At 21.3% G+C, this 27,451-nt stretch overlaps 2 protein-coding genes across 3 annotated transcripts in view; one reads left to right on the top strand and one right to left on the bottom strand.

Moving 5' to 3' along the window:
* Positions 1 to 7,621: 7,621 nt before the first annotated feature.
* LOC100863870 (transmembrane protein 234 homolog) lies at positions 7,622 to 9,536 on the top strand. Its single transcript, XM_003689665.4, has 4 exons — positions 7,622 to 8,105; positions 8,288 to 8,439; positions 8,523 to 8,682; positions 8,755 to 9,536. The coding sequence occupies exons 1-4, from the start codon at positions 8,090 to 8,092 to the stop codon at positions 8,835 to 8,837; spliced, it is 411 nt and encodes a 136-aa protein (XP_003689713.2). The 5' UTR covers positions 7,622 to 8,089; the 3' UTR covers positions 8,838 to 9,536.
* Positions 9,537 to 10,064: 528 nt separating this feature from the next.
* Positions 10,065 to 27,451, bottom strand: part of blo (bloated) — a 305,906-nt gene continuing 288,519 nt past the window's right edge. For both annotated transcript variants that reach the window (XM_086915880.1, XM_086915872.1), the window contains exons 4-8: positions 15,653 to 15,868; positions 13,656 to 13,813; positions 13,274 to 13,482; positions 12,119 to 12,394; positions 10,065 to 11,372 (exon numbers count right to left, since the gene is read on the bottom strand). In XM_086915880.1, coding sequence (XP_086772006.1) covers positions 11,179 to 11,372; positions 12,119 to 12,394; positions 13,274 to 13,482; positions 13,656 to 13,813; positions 15,653 to 15,868 — 1,053 coding nt within the window. In that variant the 3' untranslated portion in view covers positions 10,065 to 11,178. The remainder of the gene's footprint in view (positions 11,373 to 12,118; positions 12,395 to 13,273; positions 13,483 to 13,655; positions 13,814 to 15,652; positions 15,869 to 27,451) is intronic.

Below are 27,451 nucleotides of genomic sequence, written 5' to 3'. Positions count from 1 at the left end.
CTCAAAAGATATCCTAGCTTATTTAATCAATAATAAATGACAGGAAAATGAAAATCTGGTAATATAAATATAAATATTACAAATATGAAATTTAATAGTTTTTTAATAGTACTATTTTTCTCCATCTATGGCTTGTTTCGTTTTTTACATGACCAAACTCAAATCTAATTCTGAGCTCACCAATTTTTGATATTGGCAAAATATCTGGTATTCATTCTAAAAATGGTGTTGGTTCAACTTGGTTCGGAGAAGTATTTCCTGAAATAAAATAACATTTTTTATATCTATACTTATTTTCTGGTATATATATATATATATATATATATATATTTATACTTTATTATCAAATTTAATTTAATAATGTTTCTTATCAACTTTCAAATATGTTTTCAATTCTAAAAATTTAAATAATGCATTATTATTGCGATCAAGGCAATAAATTTGAGATCCAGAAAACGCGAATGAATCCATAGTAGATGTCGATGGAAAGAAAAAGATCGTTTTTTTGTACACCGATCACTATTTTTTTCAAGATCAAAGATGAGGAAATTTTAAAAATTATACGAAATATAATATAATTTAATCATTTGTTCTTTTCTTTACATTATCTTTGATTAATTATAGTTTTGTAATATGAATAAATTATTTAAATTAGAAGAACAATTCGATTATATAATATTATATAAATATAACGTTGAATTATGTGCAAAGTTTATATTGATTTTTATTATATTGATACATTTTTGGTTTTAATTTTTTTGTTAAAAAATCAAGATTTACATATTTCGATAATTAAAAATCTGCAATTGTAAAATTTCTATTTATTTTCATTTGAATGGAAACAATCTAATTATTTTTCTAATATTACTATAAATACTTTTAATCATATATTTTTGTTAAAATTTATATTTATATTTCAATCAGTCAAATAATTAGATATATTTAATTATTTCTATTGTAGTCATTTGCCTATAATATGTTTAAATAACTTATATATCATAAATAAATATCTACTGCCAAAACAAGCAATATATTGAAACATACATTTTTGTTCCTTTCAAATGATTCAAATATTTACATATAAAATATTGACAAACATTTTTCGTAACAGACAACTTTTTATTAGTCCAAATATCTAGAAATTATTGCCTGCTAATGGAAGTTATTCCTACAGGAATGTGGATGATCGAAAGCAACTTCCAAGATTACATAGATAATATCAGCTGTTCATCTAATGAACTCTAGAAAATAATATTAAAAAATCAGAACTAACATCATTCCACGTATGTTTCTCATTAATTGCTTATTAGCCTTTTAATTAATTAAAAATCAACATTTTAATATTCAGAAATTGTAAATAATAAACGTGAAATTGATTAAAATCTCAGAAAATAAAAAATTATCGTGTAAACTATAGTTGATACTTGAATAATTAATCTAATCATGAAAGAAACTCTTTTGTGAGCAATTTGTATAATTGAGTTGCTCTTTGAAAAAAAACAAATATTACCAATGTCGAATAGAAAGCTTCAAAAACTATTTTCTCAATGACTAAAACGAAGCGAACCTTATTATGAAGAAACAATGATGTTTATGCAAAAGGAATAAATGTATCTTTTTAAATACGAATGAATTTTTCAATCAAATTTCCATATTTCTCCTTTGAAAGCTTAAATTTTTTATCTAAATTTTATTATAATATTTATAATTAATTAAGTCCAAATATGATAAATTTAAAAATAAAATATAAAATTTGATGAATAAACACTTTGTTAAGAAATAAAGATATTGTACTTTTAAAGATAAATATTTTTAATAATTACTTTTAATAATTACTAAATAAATAGCACTTTTTTTATATTGAGACATTTTATATTAACATTACGAAGAATTTAATATTACATAATAAAATGAAACTTAAAATTTAATAAAAAAAAATGTAAATAAAAATCATTTTAGTCATTTTATAGATAACTTTCTTTAATTTAGATTTATATATATAATTATATATATATATATATATATATATATATATATATATATATATATATATATATATATATATAATTATTATCTTCTAATGTGCAATTTAATATTTGGTCGATTATATAAATATAATTGAATTATATGCAAAGTTTATATTGATTTTTATCAATTTAATTTAACAAGAAATTAATTTTATGAATAATTAATTAATCTTAATAAGTGACAGACCTATCAGCATCTTGTTTTCAGCAAGAATTTCAACACAAATATCTATTTGATTAAACTTGTTACATCATGAACAAAAAATTTGGAATACGAAAATATCTTTATTATCATAACTTCATTATCATTTTAGTGTCACTCTCAATGTTTTAATTAATTTAACAGGATAAAATAACAATTATAGATGAATAAAAGAATAGACAAGTCATCTATTTCATACTACAAATATAAAAGTCATATGGTCTATAATATCGATTAGATAATAAGATTAGAATGTTCCTTCTGCTTTTTAATATATTATATAAATTATATATATCAAATATATTTTTTTGAATTTCTCTTACTGCGAATCGTGTCACAGCACGTGGGAATCAGGACTTTTGCGCTCGATCCCACGACAGATGAATTCAAGTTATCTAGTAATGACCAGCTGTTTCGCTAGCTAAGTTCGCATTTCTTCCAGCAACAAAAAAATTACTGAGCTTCGCATAATATCAATTTCTATATATAATATATAGAAATATAAATAAAAAATATTACTTTTATTCACAGCTTAATTCAAAAAACTTTTCGAATTATGTCATCTGTCCCTGTTCGCATTTTCTAATAAAAAATATATTATCGTGAGCGATACGCGGAAATATGCAAAAATACACACATCAATTTTTGAAACAATTCAAAATATTGACAAAATAAATAAAAAAAATCATTCTGAAAATCTACAAATAACAAACATATTCAAAGATAATTATTCAGGAACGAATTCAATATGTTCCAAAAGTATTTTAGACAACATCACAACGATGGCATTTAAAGCATCATTTATAGTAAGAATGATTTTTGAAGCTGAAAACAACAAACTTGATCAAAATTGATTTTTGAGGACAAAATTTAATGTAATTCGGCGAGAAAACATCATTCTGATTGACCGTAACAGCGATTTTCGTATTTAAAATCTACAATTTGGATCAAAATCGATTTTTAGAATTTGACGTAACTCGGCGTATTTATGCTATAAAATGTTTCTCATATGTACATTATCGTACAAGCAAACCTGAAGATGGCATTTCAGGAGTAAAAATAGCACTTGATAATGAAACTTGTATAAGAGTTTTAGGACAAAATTTTCGGACGAAAGGAAAGAAAGAGGATGAGACACGTAAACAAAACATTCTTGGAAAGACATCCTTGGTAATAACAATGTCACTACGAGCAGGAATCAAAAGAATGCGGTGGTGGCTGAGAAAATTCACTGAAAATATCAAGCAGGAAAAAGGAGACATTAGAAAGAGTACCTAGAACCATGATTATTACAATTACAGCGGATTCGGACAAGAATATCTTGTATATCCAGGCATTGACCTTAGTCAGATCCAAAATCGATACTTGGCCGTAATTGGTGTTCAAAAGATATGTTTAAAAAGGTAATCGGAGGTATCATTTTAGAAATTCCAGATCCCAAGGATGATACAAAAGCAGATGCCTTGGCCAACTGTCTAAGAGAAGCGTTATGTGATTTCACGGTAAGAATTACAAGGCTTGTCAAGACAGCAGAACTATTGTTGACAGGCCTAAATAACTCGATGCCGGACGTCATGTCAGTAGTAGCCAAGGTGAATAACTGTACCAAGACGAAAGTTCAGACGGGATTTATTTGTTTCCGTTGCCTGGCGTTACGTTGGTATTAGTTGCACGGATAACATGGATCGTAGCGATTGCTGCTATAATTGCGGACAAACAGATCATAGAGTCAGCAAATGTTTTGCCCCGTTTGTGCTGCAGCGGAGAGGCCAGCCAGTCATAAAATCGGTTCAAAAGCATGCACTTTGTCACCAAAAGGAAACAGAAAGAAGAGTGAGGACCAAGAAAAGATAACGAAGATTACGAAAAGTAACAATAATCTAACGAAGATAATGGATCGGGATATGGATGGAAGAAAAAAGAAGGACTACTGCGCCGGAGAATGATTTGATTCGAGTGAAAGCCATGGATATTAATTGATCTGTTGCCGAGTTGTTACAGGTCTATCTAAATCACGCCTGTCAGGCTCAGAATCTATTTCTACAAAGTTTAGTGCAATGGGTCAGGTTGCTGAAGTGAACCATGCGTTATTCCCAACTATCTCGGGGATTGGAACTCATCCGTAATTTATACGGTGGAGTAGTAAAATATTTTATTTTAAATTATTTTAGGAATTAAAAAGGAATTACTTCTTCATTTTTGAAATTCTTTATATAATTTGTTTTTAATATTTTTGCGTGTCTGTTCTAAATAATTGAAGTTAATGTATTAGTAGAATTAGTTTTGTATTGGATAATTGGACTATTTTATCATAAAATGTCACTCAAATGAGAAAGAGTATTAGTTTATACATATATGGCTTGAAATGATGAGAAATAGAAGGAATAGTTAGCATGGATAGCAGAATCGTTATCTAAAAAATAGTATTCTATTTATATTAATTTATAGATTAATATAAAAATTTTTTACTTTTATTTATTTAATTATTTATGATTTGATTAAATTATTTTGTAAAGATATTTAATATAGAGATAATTTTTATTTTTCAGATTTATCTTACTTGATACAAACGAGATCATTAACTTTGAAATTGATGGAATTGATTTTCTTATCCTAATATTTTTTAATCCTTGTTTTAGATTGAAAATTTTATTTTTAATTATTTCAAATGAATTTGTATTATAATGATCAGGTATAATATGATTCGATTATTTATTAATTTGAAAATAAATTTTATGAAATCCGTTGTAACTTAATAATTAGTTATCAAGATCTTTCCTTAATATTTGTAAAATTTATTTCCAGGATAATTCTAGAATTAATGAAAAATATTATTTTGCTTTTTGGGAAAATAAATTTGAACATTTTACAAAATAAGACTGTTTTATCTTAGTATGTTTAATCTTAGTATATTTTTTTGAAAGAATTACAGTAAATTTATGTATAATTTTAATTTTATTTTTGTAAAAATTTTCATAATGAACAAATTTTTATATTCTAATGATTATTTATTGATTTTATAAAATTTTGATAAAAGTCGGTTTTTCAATTACATTTATTAATATTTTTTTGTTTATATTAATAGAATTAGAAGAGATTATATGCATTGAAATTTATTCGATGATTATATATTTAATTTCATATTCATTTAAAGGTAAGTATCTAATTAATTTCAAAGAAAGATTCTTACAATTGAAAAATTATTATAACTTATAAATTTGTAATTACATTGTATCGTTGATGAATCCACGTAAGTAAGATCGGTATATAATTATATATGATATTTGGCTAATAATTCTTTTTCAATATTGAAATAATTTTAATCTGCTTTATTTAAGACTCGTAAATAATGCAATTATTCTTTTTATTTATTTCATTTTGCAATAAAAAATATTGTTCAAATGATATAAAAACAAAGACATTTCAATTAGTGCATTAATCTGTAGAATTCAAATCATTTCAAGTGATTTTCTGTACATGTAAGAATAAACAGGTTTGTGTAGAAAAATATATTCAACTTTTATAATTTGAAATTTTGGAAATCAGATTTTTTCATATAAATTTCGAAAATAAATAAATAGATCGAATGTCATAATGATTCATCTAGATTTAAAAATATTTATACAATGATTTAATTATTTGAATAAAGTGATATATAATCAGTATTCTAGAATTTAACTTATTCAAATAAATTTTTAAATAAGGAATTACATAATATTACGTTCTATTTACAAATTAATAACTGATAAATTATTATTTTGTATTTACAAATTAAAATTAATAATAATTGTATATCACACTGATTTCAGAAAACTCAGAAATAATCAGAATGATTCAGAATAATTTGTATAACAGAATATCAATACATTTACTTTTATTAAGAGATTCTACTATGTAAACTACATTATATATGATAATAGGTAATATTTTATTATATAATCATACGTAATAATACACTTACAATATTGTATATAAAATCCTCAAAAATGAAAAACTTGGTGATTTACTGTTTGAGCATTAAAAAACCCCAAAAAATTGCATTTTCATTTTTAAATAAATATTTATATTGCAAATGTAAATTATAAATTGAATTAAATATATAGTTGTATAAAATATTGTATTATATATATATATATATATATATATATATATATATATATATATTTATTTATTTATTATTTATATATATTATAAATATTATATATGAACATCCTCATGCAGGCATTGAATTATGAAATGCACAAAAAACAAGAATATATACTAAAAAAAGAAATAATAAATTCGTTTAAAATAGAAACCTAGAAATAGAATATTAAATTATAATGAAAAATAAAATAAGGATATATCTTTATTAACAAAAAATAATTTTTAATAACTTACTATTTAAAATATAGTATAAAATCATAAAATATTAAAAGTATAATATTTAATTTTTTAAAAAATTGTTATTTTAATTATTTTATATTAAATTTTTTCATTAAGCACAATCTTATATGTATAAGTCTAATTAATTTTTCTGTTATGGATAATATAATAAAAAACAATGCGATAATTGTTGACACGAAAATATATTCCTTGATTTTATTTTTTCTGAAATTATAATAAAACAAAATATTATTTTGCAGTTAACAACATTATTTAGTGCTCTGATATTTTATTCAAAATATTATTTTAGAGACATAAAAATGCTTGGATTTCATGCGTATTAATAATTTTTACTTTGCTTTTTGTATTATTTTACTTTTATTTTTTATATTATTAAATATCAACAAAATCTCAATAAATGAGATATGATTATAATACATATACATATATATCATGATTATAGATTAAACTCTTTCTTTTTGAATGAGCATTCATTTAGCTTAAAATCTTCTAAATAATTTTTTAAATATAAAATATATTTCTATATAATCCCTTATTTTATTTCTCATTTTATTTTTAATTTTATCTATTTGCTTTATCGTGTAAATAAATCTTCTTTCTTAAGGACTATATATAATTTATTAAATTTTTATTTTATTATTATATGATACTTAAATTCGAAATGTTTAATAGATAACTTATAACTTATAACTTAATAGATAATTTTAATAGATAAATTTTTATACATTAAATTTTAATTCTTCTTGTTATTTACATCATTTTTTTTTAGAAAATTGATCAGAATTGCCACATGTGAATTCTATATTAATTTCATTATTACTAAATATAACTCAGTTTTCTTCCAATAAATTTCCAAACGAAAATCATTCATGACCTCACGTTATCATATTATTCGATCATCCCCTATCTAATTATTCGATTCAACATAAACAATTTTAGAAACTTATAATTGAAATAGAAAGTTTAGATTTCGATTTTTTTTCTTTACGATCATTGCATAAAACAGAGAATGTTTTATCTTCATATCCATATAATTGATTTAAAAATTCCGCGCTAACCTTTTCGATATTATTCGATAATATATCGACGCCAAATTCATATCGTAATAATATAGAACTAAGTATAATCTTACTTCTCTCTTTTTCATAAAAATGATTACATATATGTTTATATGATGTTTTTAAAATTAGTTCAATTATTTTATATTGTGTATATTCTTTTACATAGAAAGTTTATAATATTTCAAAATTTTTAATTAATTCTATTTATATTTAATATATATATTTAATAATATAATAATATTTAATAATGTGATTTTATATTAAATTCATTTTCAACAAACTGTAATTTTGTTTATTTTATTTTTTTATAATTTCTCCATAATTTATTATTTCCTTTTAGAGTTGAATAAAAATATTAAATATTTAATAACTTTTTAAATATATTTAGTGTTCCGAAATAAAATTTAACCAAAATGTTAATATCTTTAGGTAAAAATTAAAATTAGATTAATTTTATTGATTTATAAATTGAAGAATACAGAAAGATAATAAAATAAATATAATTTATTTTATTTTATAATATAATTTATCTTATAATATAATAATTATAAAATATTTTATAATATAATAAAATTTATTTTTCTAAAAATATATTTTTATTTGTTTTATAGATTCTATCATATTTCTTATTGTTGTGGCATTTATATGGGGTGTAACCAACCCATTTATTAAGAAAGGAGCTAAAGGTTTAGAAAATGTGAAATCATCTTCTAAATTTGGTCAATTTTTTAAAGAATTTGTTTTCCTTATTACAAATTTAAAGGTTTGCTAATATATAATAATGATTTTTTTCTATATTTTAAATATATAAATTACTTTGATCTTATTAATTATTTTTATTAATAGTATTTGGTACCATTTATTATTAACCAAAGTGGTTCTATATTATATTTTTTAACTTTGAGTAAAACAGATATATCATTGGCAATTCCAGTCACTAATTCGCTTACTTTTGTGGTAACTGCAATGACTGGTTCGATTTTGGGCGAAGAAAAAATACATAAAAGTTAGTATGTAATTTGATATGTTATTTGTAATTTATATTAGTATTCATATAAAATTTTACTTTAATTTTCAGATACATACATTGGAATGATATTAATTTTGATTGGAACAATCCTTTGCTGTTGGGATAAAGTAGATAATATTGAACAAGTCTAATTTTATTTAGTATTTCATTTTAGAGTATTATAATATTAATATCTATAGATATAGTAGGAGATAAAAGTTTTCATATATTTTACGAAGAAGTTTATTTAACTCAAAAATTCTAATTTTAATAAATATTTGTGAATATATAAATTATAAGTTATATATGGATTTTTTTTTTAATAAAATAACATTTGAAGGAAATGAAATTAATGCTCAAAGTTTTTTTATTTTTTTCATTTTTTAAACAATTCTACAATGATGTAAAGTAGAATAAAATTTTAAATTAATTTTAAATTAAATAAAAAAGATTAAGAATTTAACATTCCTATTAGCCTATTGTATAAAAATTTCAAAATAAAATTTTAAAATATTTAAAATATGAAATGATAAAATTTCGAAAATTAATTTCTTTTTAAAGAGATCTCATTAAGAAAACAATTGTTTCATATATAATACATTGTCTTTTGTATATATGTATATTCATTAAAATTTATTTAAAACTTTTGGATTAAAATTTCTTTATAAAATAGTGTATGAAAACTTTTGTTCCTCATTTTAATAATTAAAATTTTTTAAGGAATTTTTCATTTTGAAGTTCAAGAGTATATAAATTAAAATTTATATTATACATGTAATAATTTAATTATAATACATTATTTTAATTATTATTTAAATGAAAAATAATAATAAATTTTTAATTATTAACTATTTAGCAAGTTATAATTATCAAATATATCTTTATGACTAATATTTTCCGAGTAGTAAAAATATTTGGTATTATATTTATTTGTTTAAGAATAATAATTGCGTTACAAAATATAATTCATTCTGGGACTTCATTTCTTCGGCATTCAATTTTTTTTTTCATATATTTATAGAGAACTAAAAAATTATAATTAATAAATAATATTAAATTATATGAAACAGTACACTGTCAACATATATAATATTTACATATGGATATCTTTTATATATATACAGAAAAACAAACAGCACCAATAAAAATTAAAGATTTGAAAAAATTATCAAATTTATGTTATTAATATATATAATAAAATATATAATAAATTAATTGTTTAATAAAATAAAATTAACAAAGATGAAATTTTATAATTTTTAAAAAATTTTTTTCAATGTTGACAATAAATATTCAAAATTAATTGAAGAAATTATATAGTTTAATAATTGATAATGAAAAATATTAAGTGGAAACGTAATAAAGCAAATATAAAAAAATATAGTTAGAAATAATGATTATTATTACAAATATTTACAATTAATATAAGATTGATTAACTTATGCACAATAAATTTTTAGAAATTATACATGTAACTAATATAAGTATTTTCTTGTACAACTTAATCATAATGATCGTTGTAATACAAATTAACAAATATTCTTTTTTTTTTATATTGTTATACTATATTAATACTATTGCCTTACAAAATTATTTATATAATATATTTTGCATGTTAGAAATTTTGATTTCATTCGAAATAATGTATACACATGCTTAAAAAAACGGAAATGGCACTCTGATTCACGGTGAAATTAATTTCTTCCGTTTTTAGAAACCACACGCTTTACATTCATAATTTATTATGAATATACTTATAATATGTCTTTGTTATATAGAAAAATTGTAAATTAAATTAATTATTTATTAAATAAATGTTTTTTGTTAGAAAAAAGAATAATAACATAATATTGTTTTTGCATGCATTCTCATCTTACACAATAAATTTAATTTGTTAAATTTGGTAGAGAGAAGGCTTCATTGTAGAAGAAAACTAGATCTTCAAAGAAATAAAAAATACGTTTATATCTTTTAGTTGTTGTTTTTCACTGATCTTCTTCTATTGCCATTTATTCATTTCATTTATTTCTCATATATTAAAAGGATAGTTTATTAATCAATAAAACAACTAAAAGATAATATTTTTAATAATGTCACATATATTTAAATAATTTCGCATTTTGTTAGAATTCGCATTTGGCTTCATAATTCGTTTATAAAAAATACAATTTATAATAAACACAATGCGATTCGTGATTTAATATTATAATTAAATTTATATTATTAATTGTTTATAATAATTATATATTAAAACAAAAAAAATTGTAAATATCTTTTATTCAGTTAATAAGAATTATTTATTTATAAAACGGTTTTTATGCACTGAGGTGTGGATTTCATTAGAAAATCACATTAGAAAAAACAGTAAATAAAATAATAACTTGTTCAATCATATTCTCCATAATTTGATAATAAATCGATCATATTGTTAATCACTTATGATTATAAATTACTTATAAAATTCAAGACTAGCATTGATCAATGGCCTTCCCTTCAAGTTCGGGATTTTTTGCTTTTCAGCTTGAACCAGCCAGCACTTTTATTCGGATCACGTGGAACCGATGTAGATCTACTCAATTCTGGTTTCGAGTTAACGCTCCGTGATTTGATGGCCAACGATTCCGTGGAAACAGTTCTATCCACCTTCTGCTTGTCTTTTGATTTCAGGGTACTACGATTGATCGTACCTGTAGTAAAATATTAAATATTAATTCATTATTATAATATATAATTTCTCGCTATAAGATGTAAATAAAAAAATTTATTTAATTTGTAAATCTATCATATAGGATGTTTAAAAGATATATAATAATTTCAAAAAATATTGTTCCTTTTTTTTAAAACATGATAACTTTTTTAAAATTAAAATAAATGATTTGAATTTGAAATATTTGAAAACTTAAAAATATTTATTACAAAACATATAAAAAATTTTTTGAAAAATTGTAATTTATCGGATCATAAAGGAAATTATAAAAGTTTTTATAATTTTTTATTTGAACCTTTAATGAAAATTTATTTATTTAGTCAATAATTTAATTCTATACTAGATAAAATAAGATCAAAATAAAATCATTTCGTGTAAAATTCATCTAATTAACTTATTTATAATTAAAAAATAAATTTCAATGAGCCATTTTACATATTAATTTTTATGTTTATTTTATTTATTTTTCCAAAATTATTATTTCTTAAATTTTTTATTTATTTTATCTCAACTGTATATTTATAAAAATGTCTTTCACAAATAAAATGTATTTTTATTTTCTATTTCTTTATATTTTTTATAAAGTTTTATACAAAAAAAAATTGTTTTTAGTTTAATAAAAATTATTTTATATTTATTAAAATTATACATTAATATTAAAATTTATAAAATTTTTTGTAACTTTCTATTCACATTTCATGCTACATTTATATGCTTGATTTTTACCAGTTTTTGAGAGATTATCTTTGCTTCGTCGTGTATCTTTTCCCCGACGATTTAGTGTTTCACGACTTTTTTGTCTACGTCTCATTGTCGCCAATGATTTTGGATGCAATTGTTGATCATAATTTATTTCGAAAGATTCCCTGTAATGTCTAGGTTTCCAAGGTGCAAGAACGCTGACACTTCTTGAAACTGTTCTTGTGTGCGATTGAAGTGGCCGATTTAATTCTTCTCTGCTTGCTGCTCTACGTCTTTCATTAGGACCAGGTATTTCACCCACTAAATAAAATATAATTAGAGAAATATTTAGAATTCAAATAAATAATTAATTAATTAAAATAGCTTTTATATTTAATTAAATAAAATTATTTTTATATTATTAGTAGATAGGATGTTAATACATTTGTGGGATATGAATTATCAATTCTACAGAATATAATAAATAAGTTTTAGTTTTGCACATCAATTTTTATGTTTGTTTTGATCTCTGAAATCTATTTTCCAAATGTGTTTTAGAATATATTAACTTATTAATCAATTGATTAATCAATTATTTTGGGCAATCGAAATTTATATATATCAAATAAGATGTTGATAATAATATAATATATAAACTCGGTGTGTTTTGACATTTTGAATCTATCATAATCCAAAATAGTTTTTTTATCGGCCTATTCATTATATGTGTTATTTTAGATTCCGCTCACTGCGATGTATTTATAGAAACAATAAATAAATGGTAATCGCCTTACGCACACGCAGTCATATACATATAAACTAAATTTTATTATTAAAAAGTTTATTATTTAAAAGTAGTAAGTTTTTTTTACAAATATCTCAAACATTAAGACTAAACAATGATTTTATACATATAGAAAAAAGTTGTCTTTATAACATATTCAAAAATTATCAAAATTGGTAAAGAAATTTCTTTTCTAGTTATATAACCAATATAACTAATAAAACCAAATAATTACCGCATCTATCTTTTTATATTAACTTTTGTAAAAACAATTTTTTGCTAGCTAATTTCAGAGATATTTTATTATTTTTATTTAAATGTACCATCATATATACTATTACATATATATTAAATTTATTATAATTTAATTTATAAATGTATTAAATTTATCATAACATGTAAAAATTGTTAATTACCCGTAGCAGCATGAAGGTATACAACAGATCTCTGTGATCTTTGAGAATTCTGACTTTGTTGACTGCTATCTCCTGTTGTACTTTCACCGGAAGACAACGCACTTTCGGTAAGTCTCGATGGTTTCCGAGGTGTTGATAGAATACCCAAATTGTAACGGCTGGAATTCATAACATCACGCCCTGAACAGATATGATCATCTCTTTTGTTTCTATAAAATATAAGTTGAAAAAGAATCATTAATATTTTATCCATAGTTTTTTAATTTTAAACATTATGAATGTTTTCTTCTTAAAATATTAACTTTCTTATATAATTTTTAAAATCTTTAATTGTTACTGTTTTGATATCCTCTAAATATAACAGAAAGAAAATATATATCACCTGCGATCTCTATTAGATGAAACTGATTCTTGATCGGTGTCCCCAAAGAAACGTAAATTCTTTTGTACAGAAACTCGTTCAGGTGCGGACGAGGCTTCTTCATCAGTTCCAGTGGTTAAAATTTCACTTTCTGGTATTCTAGGTTTTTTATCCACAGTCTAAAACAATAAAATAAGCAATAATTGAATCTTAAATATATTTTTTTTAATTTTAATCTGACATTAAAATTATTTGAAGAATGTTATTTCATGGCAAAGATTATAAAATTCTTAATGGAAATAGAAAAATAATTGCAAATTTTCTAAAAAAGAAAAGTTCTAGTCGATTATCATTTATTAATTATTTAATATTAGCGAAATATAATATTAGAGAAATATAATTTAAAGAGGAAATGACAATTCGAATTCAATAATAACAAATAGACAAATTGCTGAACGTAATAAAATTCAGTCTAAATTGTAATATAAAAAAAATATTTAATGTGTATATGATATATTTAGAAAAAAAATTATAGAAAAAATTATTTTTATTGCAACAATAAGAAATAAATTTGCGAAAAATTTTATAAAAAATATAAAAATTATAAATTTTGAAGAAAGTAATAAAGAATAATTTTTATTAATGAAAAGAGGTCTATAGATCGAATAGTTTTAGATTTAATTATCGAATATACGATTTTGAAAATAAAATTTTTTGAATTGTTACCACATGAATAGTGGAAAGATGTAAAATTTATAGAAACCGAATAATATACTATATTTATTAATAAATGAATAAAAAAATGTAATAGTAAAAACTATAAATTATAATATTTAATGATAAAAACTATATTTATTAATAAATAAATAAACGAGAATTGTTAGCAATAAATTCACATTTTAACAAAATAATGTTTCAGTTCATACTGCAACGAAAATATTATTAAGAGAGAAAATTAAGCTAATAAGTTCTAGCTAAAAAGATTTCTGATTTAAACATAATTGAAATATAAAGAAAATCCTGAATGCAAGAGCTGTATACAGAAACGATCATTGATAAATTAAAAAATTGCATTAAACACGTATAATTTAAATATAGTGAATAATATTCAAATATTTAAATATTCAAAAACTATATAAATCTTTGAAAAAGCAATTGATATTTTAAGTTAAATTATAAATATTATAAAAACTATTAATTATAAATTATTATTAATTTTATTAATTATTATTATTATATTAATAATTAATATAAATTACTAATTATAAATTATAAAAACTTATTGCATAAAAAATAAAGAAATAAACAATATATAAATACTTTATTTCTTGTTTCTTATGATCAAATTTAAATTCAAATTAAGATATCTATATTTATAATTTTATATATAATTTTATATTTATAATTTTATAAAAAGGTAAATATGTTATAGAACTAACATTCTAAATAATTTAATTTTAATTTCTTAACTTAAAGATATATTCATAAATACTCAAGTGATGTTATACATTAGATTATTTTTTATTATTATTTTATTATTTTATTATTATATTATATTTATATGTTATATTATATATTATATCATTTATGATCTTTCACAACAATAAACCAATTTATCAAAAAAATGTATAAACTAAAATAAAATTTTGAATTTCAAATTAAATCAATTATCAAAGTTGCAATACATTTCATTATTTTTTATAAACTTATTCATGTATTTAATTTTTAAAATATTACTTTTTTGTAAATAAATAACATTATAACAAATAAATATTTTTAACCTTTTTCATTTTTATTTTTCTTTTTAAATTGAAATTCTAGTATTGATATTCAAATTATTAAAATTTTATTAAAATGTTTTAAAATTGCCATTCTTTTTATGTGAATTCAATGATATTTTTATATTTTTATTTTAATATTTGTTACTCTGATACAAAATTGTACAAAATTTGTACAATTGAATATATGAATATATCATACGCAGAAAGATAACATATATCATGGGAATTAAAACTCACTTTGATATTCGATTTATTCTTCCTAGACAGAGATTTAAACCAACCCTTTCTCTCAGCTTCCTGCCCTTGATTTTTTTTGGTGAGAGTGTTATTTGATTCGCAAAAGGATTCCTCTTCTCTAGTCAATGTACCTGTAGATCTAGAAAGTCTCGTTGTTCTAGGAGGACTGGGACTGTCGCTCGGAGTAGATAGACGTCTACGCTGACTATATTCCTCCTGCAAAAAATTATGAATAATATATTTAGATATTTTCACATTTCAAATTTTAAGAATTTTTAATTATTTTTATAAAAAAAAGAAAAGAATGATTAAATTTCGATTTTTAATATTCAAAAAATTTGTTAATTAAATAAAAAAAATATAAAATTTGTATGTTGTTAAAACTTTCTATGGAATATTATATATATTATTTATTATATATAATATTTAATATAATTTATTATAATAATTTATTTTATTTCTTTAATATGCTTTACTACACTTAGATTTATTTTAAAAAAACTAAAAAATTTGAATTTTTCGAATTTTTGGTTTTTTTTTCGAATCTTTCAGAAAGTCTTTCAAGAAAATAATTCTTGAACGACTAGAATTAAAATAATTGTTATAATGATATCAGTTTTATAATTCGTATTTATTATATATTAAAAAAAAATTAAAAATATATAATTTCAAAAATCATCGAAAAATAATAGTTTTTCTATATAATTACTTTTAATATTTAAATCAATTCTTATTTGAACTATGTAATAAATCATATTTATGAGCCCAATTAATTATTATATCTCTAGAATTTGATAAATTGGATAAATTCCATTTATTACAAAAGTATTTTTACAAAACACTATCAAAATATAAGAAAACAACATTATCATAATGAAAACAAGAAAGTATAAGAGATTCATAATAAACTTTAATTTATTAAACTTAATTTGTTAAAAAAATTGGATTTTGATGACTATATTATTTAAAATCTATTATTTAGACATACAACGATAACATTCGACATATACAATAGCATCAATAGAAATTTGTGTTTGAGGTTTTTTTAATGCATAAAATATATGTTATCCAGTTATATATTGACAAAATAGTCGCATTAAAGAATAGTTTTGAAGGATCAGCTTTTGGATCGTATTGCAGCGCATGGAGATCAAGATACTTGTGACTGTTTCTATAGTGGTCCATTGCAAAGTATTTAAGTTGCGCAAATATGATTTATGAAATGGCTATTATTGCTGTTATATCTTAGACTGTTATTGAGGATTTGAAAAATATTAAGGAACTATCAATTCGTAAATTATTGCTAAAACCTAAACTGTTAAAAATGTTGGAATTATTAAGTAAAAAAATAAAATTTAAGCTGTCTAGTCGCTTCATAAGTCAATTCTGATTTTGTTTTTAACAATTATTAAACCGATAAATTTGATAAATTTGATATAATTATATAAAAAGAACAATTTTGTACAAAAACTTTAGAAAATAACATAGTCAAGATAAATTTGTCAAAATTTTGTTTCATGGCAAAAATATTTTCTATCATATTTATTGATTAGAACAGAATAGATCATATAAGTTAATTATCAGAAATTTATTTCGTTGGTAAGTGAAATAATAGAGCATTTAGTTGCAAAAATATATACTGTCAGAAATATTATCAAACATGAATATTGTCAAACACAAAAATAAATAAGCAAATAACTATTTTTTATTTTTTTTATTCTCAAATCAATATATAATCTTAAATAATAAGTAAATGTATGATATTTTATTTAAATATTTAATTACATAAAAATCAAAATTAAATAATCTAAAAAAAGATATATTTATATAATCAATATAATGTATAAAAGTCAATAAATATGGTTACTCTAAAATCTATTGTTTAAAATATTATTAAAATAATATATATTCTATAACCGTGTAGAATATGGCCAATCATGACTCAAAAACATGAAAAAAAAAAAAACAGACGCATCTCTTATCAAATATATACTATGAAGATGAACAAATTATAAATAATATATCTACAAAAATTTAAAAAATGCTTTAGAGACTCAGAGATGCAAAAAGTATCAGCAATAGATAATTAGTCTTCAATCTAGATTATATATCTAGAATATAAGATTGTAACAGAACTAATAATCCAATCTATGTTCAAGATGGATTTTATTACAAATACAGATATAATAAGCAAACTAATAAATTTTTTCATCAAATTTAAAAGTTTTATAAATCTTCAATCAAATTTCTCAATCGAACAGCAAGATCTCATATTTACATTTGTCATTAAAAAATGAACACAATAATAGCTGCAAAAGTTCATAATTAATGGAAAGTTACCGGAATACAAACTATTATCATATTCATGGTTTTATTCATATAGAAAATTATATTATTTCTAATAGAATTAATAATATTTGACAAATCATGCAATGAAATATACAATAATTAAAATTCCATACTATTTATTATGCAAACCTGAAGAAAGATTCAGTAATACTTATCAAGAATAATTTGAAGCACATCCAATTGTAACAATGATATAGTTCGGTGTACATAAAAAATAACGAAAGAAGCATGCTTTCGCGTACATTTTTAAATTTATCATCATCTAATTATTATACGCATATTTTACAGAATGAGTTCTCTGTTCTCAATGCAGCATGAAGAACTGCTCCCATGAACAATTAATGATGAACAAATGTTATCAGCGGACCTTTCAATATATAAAATAATAATACATCGCTCGTATGTAGCTGGGGTCCGTACTTACCATATAAATTCTAAAATGATTCGCAATGAATAGTCCATATCGCGAAATGATCTGCATAATACAAGTATGGTGCACTTCCTTCGTATTCTTCATATATACAGTCTGTCCGGTTTATCTGTAAACAGCAAAATATCTTGAAAAATATGATTAATACAAAAAAATGTTTCATATGAAAGTTATATGGCATATAATAATAAATGTTTAATTTTGGAATGATCTTGAATTGTTCTGTGAAATGTATCGTATTTAAATGTTTAAGTAAAAGTGTATATTCTTTATTATATTCTTCTAATTTATTTTTATTGAGATGTTTTCAAAACATTGCTTACGCATATATTTTTCTAAAGCCGTTATTGAATTATTCATTTTCAAAGTTTATGTTGTTATATTTTATTAAATTGAATGTGGCGATCGAAATGGGCATCGAATTCGCCAGATTTTTAGTCATACAATTTCTGATCTCATATATAAAATAAAATTTACCGGTTGAAAATTCAATCGAAATTTATCGTATTACATGAAATAATAACTATACATAAAAAAAATAATAGCTGAAATATTAAAGAAAAATTTCAACGCAGATCACAGAAATATATTTTTAATAATGAAAGATTGCGAAGGATAGTTTCTCTCTCATACACGCGCGCGTGTCACGCATACAAAATTGATTTTTCTTTCTAAAATTACAATAATATACAAAATCTGATTAAGTAATCTCTTTGCAGTTTACAGGAATAGTGCCCATAGCACGTAAACTTTCAAAATTAATAATTCAATAAAAAGAAAAAAAAATGCGTAAGTAATATTTTCAAACGTCTCAATACAAAGATATGCACTAAGGAAATATAGAGTTTCATTTAAAAATTCGATCTTCACAAAACAATTCAAAGTTATCCCAAGATTAACTTATTATCACAATATTTGCCTCTCGATACCATACAACTTTTGAATGAAACATTTTTTCATATTTTTCAAGATATTATGCTGTTTATATCAGATATATATATATCAGACATGTTAGACATATATTTCCCATAATATATTATAAAATAAACCAATTGATCGTTTAAAGATAATAAATTTAAGCATAAAGAAAAGGAAAAAGAGAAGGAAGAAAAGAAAGAGGAAAAAGATGATGACGCAACAATAACAACAAATATGAGTGAAGGGGGAGAAAAAGACAAATAAGAATTTTATACTCTTTGTTATCCATTGTTTTGTTAAAGTATCGCACTTTCTTATAGCATTGCACACTATTCTTATTTTTTTTGTATTTTTTTTTTATGTTTTGTTTATTTTTTTCTTCTATTCATTCATGCATTTTTCTCCATATATTATAAAACGCATTATATGCGACTATTTTCTCACAAGAATTCTAACTAGCATATGTTATTATAATTAGGTTAGTTTTTGTGCGTCTGCGCAAAATATATTATCACAATTCTCTACATTTATGTGTTGTTCATCATAAATGTTTGCAGTCTTATCTATCCCATCAATGCGCACACGTACGCATGTTCATGTTGGGTTATTTTCTTTTATTTACAGTATTATATATAATTTTGATTCGTATAACGAACAATTGTTTTATATTATAATAAAACAAATAATTTACTTTCCCTTTTCTTTACTTGATGTTATAAAATGAAAGATTTGAAAATGAATGAAAGATCCGTGAAAACAAGAACTCATAAATCTTTATATTCGTACAGAATCATAATAATAGTATAAAAGAATATATTATTCTATTTCTTTCGGAAGAATTATATTATTGTTACAATTTGATTTGTCATTATTTTGAACTTCTTGTTTAAACATGAATCAACTTGATTCTCTATAAAATAAAAAATTAGCCGAATTATTTATTTTAAAATAAAACTCACATTTGTGTTTTTTATATTTTTTTTATTTCAATACGCGTTCAAAAATGTAATCAATAATGTTGCAAAGATGAATGTGCAAGATTTGTTACTCTGCAATATTAAAGCATTTGCCGTGTCAGTCTAGATTTCATATAATTCTAGAAAAAATGATTTATTATATTAACCAAGTAATGCTATTTACGCTCATGAATTTTTTTTATTTGATCAGATTGTTTTTGAAATAAAATGGGAATATTAAAACAAAACAGCTTTGTTTTAAGAAAGTAAAAATTGAATAATTAATTTTATTTACAAATTAAATATACATTATTGAATAAATATTAGATCATAATTAGAAATATTTGATTATATGATTAATTTTTTATAATTACCAACATTTTTTCTTTAATTTTTATATCTTTATTTTTATATTTTTTATATATTTTTTTACTATAACTATATACTTACCAAAGAAAGCATTATAAATATAAAAATACATAAAATTTATAAATATAAATTTTCTTCTATATACTATTTCTTTTTTTATATAATTAAAGTTATTCTATATAATATTTATATATTCAATTACATTTCACATATTCCAAATTAATATTGTAAAATTAACGAACACGAACATCTATAAGATTCTCATCAACGAACACGCAACATAAATGGAATTTAATGAAATTACTGCATAAATTCTTCCAATTAAGCTCTCTTAGCTGCTTGCAAATTGTAAGTGGTAGAAAAAGCGTAAACGCAATCAATGCTATTTATATTATAAGATAATATAAGAATATGAATTTTTTTTCATTCTTAATCATGTAATCATGTAAATCGACAAGGATCGAGAATTGTAAAAAATATTTATTTTAAAAGGAGTGTACGCATTGAAACTGAATTGACACTGCGTCACACTTTTGATGTTTTTTTTTTTTTTTCTTTTTGGAATTGAAATAGTCATGCCACAGGATTACAACGTGTATATGGAAAGAGCAATTGATAAAGAGAAGTTTAAGAAAATTGAAGAAAATATAAGAGATATAATGAAGAGAAATGAAAAACCGTATAATATTAGAGAAAAGTATATGAGAGAAAAAGTGTAATAAGAGAGAATTCTACCGCTATAATTACAAAGGGATATTATAGTAAGATCTAAAGTGCAAAATCGAAATACGTATAATAGAGTATCGAGTCTGTCTTCTCCCCTATGATGCATCTCCAGCTGTTATACACGCCTATTACATTCTATATGCAAAGGATAGAAAAGAAGGCAGTCATGCAAACAGAACAATAAAAGTAACAAGCGGCAACAAGAAAAGTGAACGAGAAAAGCGAAAGAACAAACGGAAGAAAATCATGATATCGATAAATATCGATCTTGAATATTTTACCGATCGAGGATGAGATACGATTGGGCTACATAGGTATATCAAAAAAATATTGTTTTTCGTATCTTTTTATCAATTTTTTTAGACAAAAAATCTTTTTTTTTTAAATAAAAATCTTTTGAATGCAAAATTTCAATATTTTTAAAATTTTGAATACAATTTCATCTCGAAATATTTTTCACAACAAAATCATAAAGAATTAAAAATTAAACATTTTATAATTTAAAATTTTCTCTATCTTATCATTATCAAAACAATATATGAGAAACAATATAATAGAGAATAAAAAAATAGTAATTTAAAATATTTTAGGCTCGTTTAAAATATATTAAAATATATTAGGTTCGTTTCATTTTTTTAAAAACAATGTTTTGCTAAAGAAATTTTTATTAAAAAATAAATTTATTAAAAATTTCATTAAAAAAATTCATGAAAAAACTTTTTAAATATTCTTTAAAGAATAAAAAGTTGAAACTTTTTTTTATATTGAATTATTTTATTTGAAGAATAACAATTATAATGAAATTTTATAAATATATGTATAGAACATAATGAAATATATAATATATTATAATATATAATATAAGTAATATATAGTATAGTAATATTGACTATGTATCGGCGATCGAACACAAGCAATGTATCTCGAAGAAAATATATATTAAATATAATTTATAGTTTTTTTCATGATATAATTTGATACAATTTTATCGATAAAAAAAATATTTATATTTATGTTCATATAATATTATCTAATATTCAACAATGACATGTAGTTAACGCTATTGTCGTAGCTCGATTAAGCACATACTCCGTCATTAGTCAGTGTTTTTTGTTAATAATTTGTTAACAAAGCTATAATGAAAGTTTTTGCAAAGAAAAATGTTCAAAATTACCGTAAAAATCTTCAGTTCACGGATGTTTCAATATTTTTAGCGAAATATTATTCTAAAGAAATAAAATGAATACCGTTTTAATACTTTTTTATTCTTTTTTATATTAATGAATATATTATCTATTTTATATTATATAAGTATATTATGTTATAAATTATATGGATTCTTCATAAATATGTAAAAATAATTAAAATATTTAATAGAGCATCTGTACTAGCACTATTTCTTAATCAAGTTCTTTATTTATTTTCATAAAATTTCTTTTTCTCCAGTATCTAAATGTAAATTTTAATTATATATATAACATATAAAATAATTTTTCAAAAAAATATTTTTTATTCATTGATTTTATATTTCACTTTAATCATAAGATAAATTAATAATAAGATAGAGATCGTTGAATTTGTACTGTACTTTGAATAATAAAATAATAACATAATAAAATATAATATAAAGTTTAAAATTAATATAGATATAAAATTTGTATTTAATTTTAAAATTTAATTAATTTAAAATCAATTTTTCTTCGAAAAAAATTACATTAAAAAATTAGAAAAACTAATCGATAAAAAATGATTCATTTTTATTCGAAACCACATTCCAAACTACTTAGACTATTCAGAAGTTTTTAAAAAATCATGGCTGTTATCCAGGATATTTTGTATGTATAATTTAAATATTCCACAAATTTTTAATTTGATATTATATTTCATTTTAATTTATTAGTATCAAATATTGTTACAAATTTATTTAACATTATATATCGTTATTTAACATTATTATATCGTAACATATTAATTATATTTCTATAGTAATAGTATTAATATTAAAGTCAAATTGTTTAAAGTTAAATTATTTTAAATTAAAAAAATATTATATTTTTATATTTAATTTTTTAATTAATTTAGATACAAATGAATTAAAGGAAGAAATTAAAACTTACAAAATTATGCATAACAGATTTCTTCCTACTTTTACTTTTTAAAACTTTTTAAAAATCATTTATATTAGAGAAGTAAAACCACTTAAAATCATTAATTTTATTATGGTCAATACAAAACCATGATACTTATATTTTTTTGTACATATTTTTGTTCAATTTCATAATTTGATTCTTAAAGTATTGTTAATTTGGTTCTAAAATAAAAATAAAAGAACAAAAATCAAAAAAAAAAAAAAGAGAATAAAGAATTGATCTCAAAACATGATGTGCAATTGTAAAATTCTGGTTCTTATGGACTGCACAGTGCAAGGTCGTCCGCTCCGGCGTTGTAGAACAGCGTCATGGTGGCAATTCCAGTATGAGATTCTAGTAGACTAAAGAGAAAAACTTCTTTGCGCGTCGGTAGAAAACCGGATGCACACTTTTGCGTCTGTGTTGCATGGACGAGCGACCACCATCGCTACCATTAATAATCGAAGGTCCATGGTGCGGTTTATTTTCTTTGGAATAACAATACTTAGAGAGTGGATCCTCCTGTTGATACACTTGGCCGCTTGTCAAAGGCGCTACATAGCATGGGAAAGTCTCTCAAGTTCTTCACAATCATTTCAAGACTATTCGAGCGGATCAATCGGAACCGCCCACTTTATTTTATCCATGCATGTTTTCTTTTACAAGCTTAACATATTTATATATAATCATGCATTTCTTTGCGCATTTATATTTTCTGTCAATATATTCTAATTCATGGAATTATTATCATTGATCTTGAAAGCAAATGATCAACAGTATCAACAAAGTTTCGATCTAGAATCATCTAGAATTGTTTATAATATATGACTTTCTTATTATTTAATAAGTAAATACAGATAAAAAAAGAATCTGCGAAATTTAAAAGAATAACAGATTTGATTCAAGAAAAAATAAAAATGATGCTAATTCAGGTTATTAAATTATTATAGTTGATCTTATTATATTTTAATATATATAATAAATCAATTGAAAAGAAAATAAAATTAAATAAAATATAATTTGTTGTTTGTTCATACATTATAAATTGTTCATATATGTTAAATTATCCAAAATCTTCTAAAATTTTACATTTATATTTTGTATACTTTCTAATTAAAATTATATTATTAATATTTTTTACATTTTAGTGTAATATTTTTTATAATTCGTGATACATCATCAGATAAAATGATATTGCCAATGTCGATACAAATTATCAATTCATTTAAAATATTATTGTAAATGTATAAAATGAATTTTTATTTAAACTTTAAAGAAAAAAAATAAAATCATAATAATCATGTAAGGAGTATAAAGAGATGGATAGGGAAAAAAAGAGAGGAAAAAGAGGAAATATAGCGTGCAATACAGTATAGATTTATAGCAAAATTTATTAATTGAAGTTAAGAATATAGTTACTTCGATAATTTTTAATTATTATTATTTAATTATTATTATGAATATATTTATTATTAATTATATATTTATTATAAATTATTTAAAACATTTATTATAATTGTTCAAAACATCGGATATTGCAAATAACTGTAATATCAAACGACCGAGATGTGAAGTGTGAATCATAATTATAATAGTTATGAATAAATGTTATTTGAGCATTTTAATAAGTGATTATTTAATTCTATTCAAAATTTTAATTAATTTAATTTTAATTTTAATTAGTTTGCAACGGATTAATGCCCAACTGTACTATGACAAATTGCAATCGAGAATCGCAATGTCAACAATTGTCTGTGCAACAATGAAAATAGTGACCAGAAAGAAAAAAAACGAAAATGAAAAAAAGAATATAACAAGGGTAATACCATTCTATATCTACAAGTAATACTAATATTCGGTATTATTTAAGTTTTTGAGATTAAAAAGTTATTGGTCGTTAAATATTTCGGAAATCACATTATCATTAATTCTTATTGATAATATTCTGTTTTCTTTTTCTTTATTTATACGTATAGATTAAACTCTCCACTTATTTTGTTATTTATTTCATAATTATTTTCTATTTTATTTCATAAATCTTTTATCTATTTAAGATCATAATTATTTTTAGGATTAATATCAAGAGTTTGTGTTGTATTCCTTTTTACAATCATAAGCATAATATTTAGAATTATTCTTTTGAAAGTAAAAATTTTATGAGAAATCTAATTTTTTTATACATTGCTTAAAATTTTTCTTTAATATATTTTTTTCCTTTAAATTTCTATTTGAAAAACTATTATTATTTCTTCTTCTATTTATACTCTCATTTTTATATATTTATTAAATAGTCATTATAATCATATATATAATTGAATCATTTATTAATAATTTCTTTATGATTTAATATATATAAATTTTAAATTAGAATTTTTTTCTTATTCATGCAACTATTGAATATGTTATAGAGAATGCCATTTTTAAATATGTTATAGAGAATGAGATTCTGAATAATTTTTTCTTATAAAAGCGATCGGATTTAATTTTCAAAACCATTACCATTATTGCATAGAATTTTACTTATAGGTATACATTTACAACAAATTGTGCGTCAACAAATGCAATTGTTAATAAATATATTACTATAGTTCCATTTTAATTGACCGTTACAATTAATTTTTGTTTTTATTATTATCATTATTTTCATTTATATTATAAAATTGAGTATTCTTTTGAAAAGTACAATTCTGATAAATATAAAATTTAGAGAGAAAAAAGGGAAGAGGAAATGGATTAAATTTTAGATTTTTTATTAGTTTCTGAAAAATTAATAAAAACTTTTGATATATTATTGATTTATTCTACATAGATATAATCAATACAACTGTTTTCATAGTAATAATCATAAGTTCGTCGAATATTAAATAGTCATAATATAATAGTCTTAACATCTAAAATATTACGTCTGATATAAAATATTGATGACATAATAAGTATTCCAATATAACCGATAACTTGCTGATAAAAGAGAAAATATAACTCAAATCAAATCAAAACTAATATTTTTCTATTTCTATAAATGTATAACTCAAAATAAAATTAATATTTTCTTGTTTCCGTAAATGTATAACCAAAATCAAAGCTAATACATTTTTATTTTTATATGATTTATAATCTTGTGCCTAATGTACAGTAAACAAATACAATATATAATACTGAAATACAATATTTCTCAATTAAATTGAAATTAAAACGGAAAAAATTAAATAATAATCAATATAATCATTCAAATTAGATTCATTGTTGGGTGATTATAATAAATGAGAAAAATGTATTCTAACTACTGATCCTATCAAGATTTAGAATTCTAAAATTTAACGTAGATTGAATTATAAAATAGAAAATATTTTTTGAGCAACTGAAATTATAATAATTTCATTTATATTGTGTTATCAACTATTCTATACTCAACGACGTGATAACAGCTATAATTGATAATATAAATGAAAACAATTATGTTAGTACACATATAAGTAATATGTTAATTACAGTTGCATAGACAGAATTCAATTTATTGTAATTAAAAAATTTTTTGATTAATTCAAAAGTTTTTTTATTAATATTTAAAAAATTAATAAATATCCAACTAAAATTTTAAGATTTTAAGATCAAATTAGATTTAAGGTTTATTAAATATTCAGATAATATTTTTTTTTTCACTTCTTACTGAATACACATAAATTAAACTATATAAACTGAAAATATTCAATAAAATTATTATCATTTAAATCATATAAAATATAGTATATGTATGATATGTTTGAAAGATCGATTTTAGAGGCCACAAAGATATAAATATATATATATATATATATATATATATATATATATATATATATATATATATATATATATATAAAATATTGTCTGTTAGAGACTTATTATTCATTAAATTATAAGTAATTGAAATTTGCATTAAACG

Source organism: Apis florea, unplaced genomic scaffold (assembly GCF_048593485.1).
Source record: "Apis florea isolate Af1SG1 unplaced genomic scaffold, ASM4859348v1 contig_2190_pilon, whole genome shotgun sequence".
NCBI classification, from domain to species: domain Eukaryota; kingdom Metazoa; phylum Arthropoda; class Insecta; order Hymenoptera; family Apidae; genus Apis; species Apis florea.
Note: the sequence above shows the minus strand (reverse complement) of the source record. Positions and strands in the feature narration are given on the sequence as shown.

Bases quoted from the DNA above. Each gene is read 5' to 3' on its own strand.
- LOC100863870 (XM_003689665.4), top strand. The intron at 8,440-8,522 runs GTTTGCTAATAT...TTTTATTAATAG, and splicing joins TCCTTATTACAAATTTAAAG to TATTTGGTACCATTTATTAT. The intron at 8,683-8,754 runs GTTAGTATGTAA...TTTAATTTTCAG, and splicing joins CGAAGAAAAAATACATAAAA to ATACATACATTGGAATGATA.